The 6403-nt window shown below is 29.1% G+C and overlaps 1 protein-coding gene across 1 annotated transcript in view; it reads right to left on the bottom strand.

Moving 5' to 3' along the window:
* Nucleotides 1-132: 132 nt before the first annotated feature.
* The window catches only part of LOC115241850 (glutamate receptor 3.4-like), a 10896-nt gene continuing 4625 nt past the window's right edge, over nucleotides 133-6403 (bottom strand). The window contains exons 4-12 of the mRNA XM_029817783.1: nucleotides 5250-5404; nucleotides 4846-4942; nucleotides 4685-4751; nucleotides 4185-4425; nucleotides 2725-2908; nucleotides 2237-2327; nucleotides 1795-1950; nucleotides 1627-1710; nucleotides 133-555 (exon numbers count right to left, since the gene is read on the bottom strand). Coding sequence (XP_029673643.1) covers nucleotides 133-555; nucleotides 1627-1710; nucleotides 1795-1950; nucleotides 2237-2327; nucleotides 2725-2908; nucleotides 4185-4425; nucleotides 4685-4751; nucleotides 4846-4942; nucleotides 5250-5404 — 1498 coding nt within the window. The remainder of the gene's footprint in view (nucleotides 556-1626; nucleotides 1711-1794; nucleotides 1951-2236; nucleotides 2328-2724; nucleotides 2909-4184; nucleotides 4426-4684; nucleotides 4752-4845; nucleotides 4943-5249; nucleotides 5405-6403) is intronic.

Raw genomic sequence — 6403 nt, 5'->3', positions numbered from 1 at the left:
ATCTTATTTATATCTTATATAATATTATAATCTTAATATTTTATAAAATATATAAATATAAAATTAAATAAATATAATAGATACTCCATATATTATTTAATTCAGTAGTGATGTAAAATATAATGAGAAATTTTATTTGGATATTTGCAGAGATTCAGTGTTTACAATATATTCGGCAGACTTAATTACAGATAAATCAAAACTTTTATTGCTTGAACTATACTTCATTAATTCAATTTCTTTTCGACACTTTCTTTTATATGCCGACAACTCGTATCCCTCTCGTTTCTTTTGTATTTCTCGAAAAACTTCACGAATCGATCGTGAACCAGCAGCTTGCTTTAATTCGTAGAAAAATACTATTGTAGATGCTAAGAAACCTACAATAAGTGCTGTAAAGCCGGCGCCTAAAGGAGTCAATCCTAAGACTCTGGCGCTTTTGTCGAGATTATCATATTCCTTGAGAACTTCGCGGAGATTGAAATTGGCTCTTCGGCGAATAACATCACCGAGATGAAAATAAATAATGCCTGACTCTCTCAACCATGAAATAATCTATAGAATAATAAAGCATTTCAACATTGTTTAACACCAACATTTGGGATATTAGTATATAAAAAAAATATTGTATAAAAACTCTCTCTCTCTCTCTCTTTCTCTTTCTTAATAATTTATATAAATTTTTATATATGTTCAAATGTAATAGACAGGGTGTTCCCGAGTTAAATGGCCAAACTTGAAATGTGAATTTAGAGCTTTAAAACAAGAAAAAATTTTCCTCTGGAAGTATGCTCGCAAACGCTTCGTTCAAGAGATATTGACTTCTAAAGTTATGAACTATAGGAACAAATTAATTTCGAAATGTTTCTTTTTATGTTTCTTTTTTGCAAGCAAAAAGTTTATGAAGTGCCTATTAATGACCTTCAATCACTAAAACGGAGGATAGTGCAAGCGTGCGAAAAAATGATAGATGTACAATGTCAATCAGCCACTAATTCTGTCATCGATAGGTGCGATGCTTGTCTCTGAGCTGGAGGCCATCATTTTGAACAAAACATTTAATTATTAAATTTTGATTATTGTACAGCAATAAATAGAATAAACCTAGATTATTTCGAAATTATTCGTTCCTATAGTTCATAACTTCAGAAGTCAATATCTCTTGAACGAAGCGTTTGCGAGCATACTTCCAGAGGAAAATTTTTTCTTGTTTTAAGGTCCTAAATTCATATTTCAAGTTTGGCCATTTAACCTGGGAACACCCTGTATATTAATTTTTTATAATATTTATATATAGTATAAGCAAAAAAATTCAATTAAATTTTGAATTTAATCATAGAAAAAAAGATGATTTGAAATAACTGTCTCTACTTTTTTTAGTAGCAAATTTTCTTACAAGTTTATTTAACTAAGAATTTATTTAAGCTTGGATCAAATAATTTTCTAAACTTTTTTATTAATTTAATTTAATTTTAGTTTTGTTTTAGATAAAATTACAAATATATTTTTAAGCATTGTATCTTTATGGCATTTTATAATGTAATGATTGAGATAGGTTTATGATCATTATGATACATTATGATAAGTATTAATTATGCGTATATACAAATGCGATTGTCATATTACCGTATCAACAGGTCGTAATAACCACGGTTGGACCGCAAAGGACGAGTAATAATTGCCTATCATTTGCTTCATAATTCTGTAGCCCTTACAGACATAATTTAATTTATTTTAGCTTCTCTTATCTCAATACTCCATACTATTTTAAATAGACGTATTCTTATATCTTACTTTAAGATCCTCGTTGGAGATGTTATCTTCAGGAAAAAAAATCGAACCTACAATTTTGCCGATAATCGCAAAATTACCCTTCTTGATGAATCTGTGCGTCATTTCATCATCCTTTATGGATACGTATCTTGTCGGTAATTGACTCGAATAAGGATCCTGAAGACATTATATGTACATATGTGTATGTGCGTGTGTGCGTGCGTGCGTGCGTGTGTGTGCGCGCGCACGTGTGGGTGTGGGTGTGGGTGTAGGTGTGGGTGTGAGTGTGGGTGTAGGTGTGAGTGTGAGTGTGGGTGTGGGTGTGCGTGCGTGGGTGTGGGTGTGGGTGTGTGTGTGGGTGTGGGTGTGCGTGCGTGTGTGTTTATATATTTATATACATATATGTTTGTCGTGTCAGCAGTAGCAAGTGATGCTTGTTTGCACCAATGTTAATTCTACGTACATCCATATCGAAATAATCGTAGTAATTTGGTTCTGGCCCTTTTCGACCCCACGTTAAATTTGCCTCGAGAAATTGATATACCGTATCGATTCTATAAACAGTACACGATTTCTATATTTTTTTAAATATAAGTTAATGAATAATAAAATTGCAAAATTAGAAATCAAGAAGATACAACAATTAACAATGCGATCTTTTAAATTAAGAAACACAATCAATAAGTAGTTAAAATAATTTTTTATTTAAATTAGGAAGGCATTTCAAATTTTAACCAAGTTTATGTTTAAAGATAATTTACAAAAATTGAATTTATTTATCTATAGCCTGTACACAGAACTGTTTTTTATATATCAATAGCGCTACTTGATCTTACATTCAATTGTAAACACAATTATAAATTATAAGTAAATTTTAATAGTATTAATAATAATCTAATAATAATTCGAACTATCCTTATAATTAAAAGAAAACATAGAAATTGTTGCTACCTGTTTTCGTATTCCGAACTCGCGAGTCTCGCTGCAAGACTGCTACAATAAGCGGTTACCAATACAACCCCTGCAGTTTGCCATAAATGCAGTTCAAATCTAGCATTGGCGGTGTTTCTGGGCACCCACGTGCCTAACAAACGGCCTATTAATTCCGTAATCGTGAAGAAAATGCTCCGAAAACCTAAGAAAATATATATTATAGGATAGATATCCCAATTACTGCCACCTTAAGCTTATAATCTAACTTAATTTAACCATTTTGGATATTGCTGAAGCTAAACAATGCCTCACTTTGTATCATAATGTTACTTAATATCTGTATTATTATAAAAAAAAATATTATGCATTACATATAAATATTCAAATTAATAATAAATAAAAATCTATAGAAATCTGCGATGTCCCTATGACTGTCATTTAAAAAAAATGTTGTCCGTATGTCTGACACCCGATAATAGCCAGTCCCTTTGACTGTGACCAGATCGCTGCCACTCTCGCTGCGCCCGAAAAGAGATTAAAGTAATTTGTTGGTGAGTGTAAATTATGCGTACTTGTGACGTGTTTCTTGCCCCGAATACTGACGGCAGTCCGACGGACAAACCAGAAAATATTGTCCCTATTGCTGTCAGCGTTAATTATAATAATTTAACATAAACTATCACTTATTTCACACATTCAGAATCATTAAAATGATTCTTATATAGCTCATTAATTCCTTTTACATAATCAATGTAGATTATATAATAAAATTATTGCTCTTTCTTTAGTCCGACTTTTGCATCGCCTTTTATTTACGTAGTCGTACTTTTGATACTCAAACTTAATGTTCAGTTTTTAACATTAATTTTTAAATACTAAATAAAAACAAATACGTGTAATTTTTTTGTTTTTATATAAATTAAAGTATTTATTTAATAATAAAATTTTTTTGGACATGTTTGTTTACAAATTTATTTTTTATCAAGTCAAATATATAAAACGGCAGTTATAGGGACACTGGCAGTAATTGGGACATCTACCCTATACGACATTTATATGATATTATAATGATTTTTCGTCTTTTTTATTTTTATTTCATATATTTTACTTCCAATATATCATAATATTATCTAAATAACAATGTGCAATTACGTTTATAAAAACAAGAAAATTTCAAAAAAATAAAATAGAAATTATGTGAATATGCTATACAGTTCACTCTATAAAGATATTAGATATTAAATATTAGGTATTAAATATAATGATAACGCTTGTAGCTATGTTGATTGACTTTCATAAAGTTCATCTATACAAGAAGCATTTAAAAAATAAAACAATAATCTTGATTGTTTGGTAAAATTTATAGAATATTTAAAACATCAAAATCTACACTTACAAAAGATAAAACACGTTAAACTATGTACTATGTTTATTTTTGATCGTCAGGTGCATATGACCCGTGAATATATTTAACTTACGTTTTGGAAATTTTGGATCGATTCTAGCACGTGCACACATATACATGCTCATAACAAGCAACAGCATTATCAAAAGTAGCCAACATTCTATCGGGAAAGGTCTCGTGAGTGCCCAGAAATTGGTGATCGGTTGCGGTCGCGGTACCAAAAAATGCATAAACATCTGATACCACGGTTCCGACATGTTCACAAAATTACTATGGTTCGGCGTTAACCAAATGCTCCCGAACGCTAGATCAATCTTCGTATATGTGACGAAAAATTGCATAAAATTAGCTTTTTATATATTAAGCAAATTCAATATTTAAAAAATAAAACTAGTTTAGAATAAATTGAACAAATTTTAAACAATGTAATATAATTATAAAGTTTTATAAAGTTGTTAATTGGAACTAAAGTTTAAAACAGTTTGACAGCATATTGTTTTTATCTCATTATTAATTATATTCTAAAATTGATACTTATATCATTCTTTGAACTGCTTCAATTAACAAATTTACCTTTTTCTCTCTTAAAAGTTGAATGACACCACCACGCCAATATGTATTATTTATGCGTCGACCATATCTAAAAATTTGTTGATTTTTTTAAGATTAATTATATATTTAGCCATACATTAACATATATTAAACATAAAAAAGCAAATTATATACAGAATTACCTGTAAGTTCCTTGCGGCTTTCTTAATGTCCAAGTAAAATTTAACTTTTCCGCTATAAGCAAAAATATTTTCATTTCTATCCCATCCTTTTCTACATCTGTATAATAGAAACTATGTTATTTGTATTACCGATCGCTTTTTGTATTTTCGCAATAATTCATAATTCTCATTAATTGTTTTATTAATTTCAATTAATTGCATTAATTCCACGTAACTCTCTACATTAATATAGTATTTAGTTGAAATCTAAGATTGTAATAATATTAATCAATCTTACTCTTTTTTTTTAAAAAGATATTACACTTAAAAATTACATTACACAATATAAAAGATATTACAATATAAAAGATATTACAATATAAAAGATATTACACTTAAAAATTACATTTAAAAAAATAGTTTACCATTATCTGCTAGAAAAACTTCTTCTTCGATACCCTTAATTATTTTCTTGGTCGTTTTGTTGAGATAGGATACGGGTGGCTGGAAAAATGTACATACTTGTAGTTCTCTACCTCTTAAATTAATTATGCTGAATTCGGACATCAGATCCTCATAACTGCAATTTGCGCCATTGAAAGTTTATAATTAAACATAATATGTATTTATATAACATTTTATAAATATAAAAAATATGATACACACACATATTTTTAAATGTTTTTGATATGTATGATATATATTGTAAAAAAATTTGTGAGATATATATATATATATAGAAGATGTCCCATTTTAACTTCCACGCCATAATATCTCGAAAACCATGCATTTAAAAAAAAAATGTTTCAGACAAACGTTATTTGACTCGAAGGGAGGTCATAAGAAGGTGCCATTGGTTTGACCTTGAATAGTCATTTGAAGGTCCTCTTTCATTTCTTAAATGGAAACCTCCATTTTCCATTACATATTCTTGTAGCTTAGCTCGAGAGCTTTTCAAAACACTATAATATCGTATTCTTTCATTAAGTATTTTTCCAGTTATTTTATATCTTAATCTGATATATTTTGATATAAAAAATAAAATATCTCGAAGTAAGTTACAAGAATATGCATTGAAAAATGGAGGTTTCCATTTAAGAAATTAAAGGAGACCTTCAAATGACTATCCAAGGTCAAACCAATGACACCTTCTTATGATCCCCTTCGAGTCAAATAACTTTTGTCTGAAACATTTTTTTTGAAAATGCATGGTTTTCGAGATATTATGGTGTGAAAGTTAAAATTGGACACTCTGTATATATATATATATATATATTATATATATAAAACGATCAAAGCGGTGCCAGAAATAATTTTTACACTTCGTATTTTCATGTTTCTTCCATCCAAATAAACTAATTAATTATCCGCCTTTTATTTCCACAACGCTTTACGACGCTTAATATATTTTTTCATCAAATTTATAACTACTTTCTCAATTTATTCCAAGCATTACATTTCCGGCACATAACTCATTTTGTATTTTCGATTTATACACGTTGCAGAACTTTGCGTATATTTAGATTAACGATAAGCAATCACTGTACCGGAAGTCTGTTTAGGACATCGGTCGGATTTA

This window comes from Formica exsecta, unplaced genomic scaffold, assembly GCF_003651465.1.
Source record: "Formica exsecta isolate Colony F162 unplaced genomic scaffold, ASM365146v1 scaffold519, whole genome shotgun sequence".
Taxonomy (NCBI): domain Eukaryota; kingdom Metazoa; phylum Arthropoda; class Insecta; order Hymenoptera; family Formicidae; genus Formica; species Formica exsecta.
The sequence above is the reverse complement of the archived record's forward strand: the minus strand, read 5'-3'. Positions and strand labels throughout refer to the sequence as shown.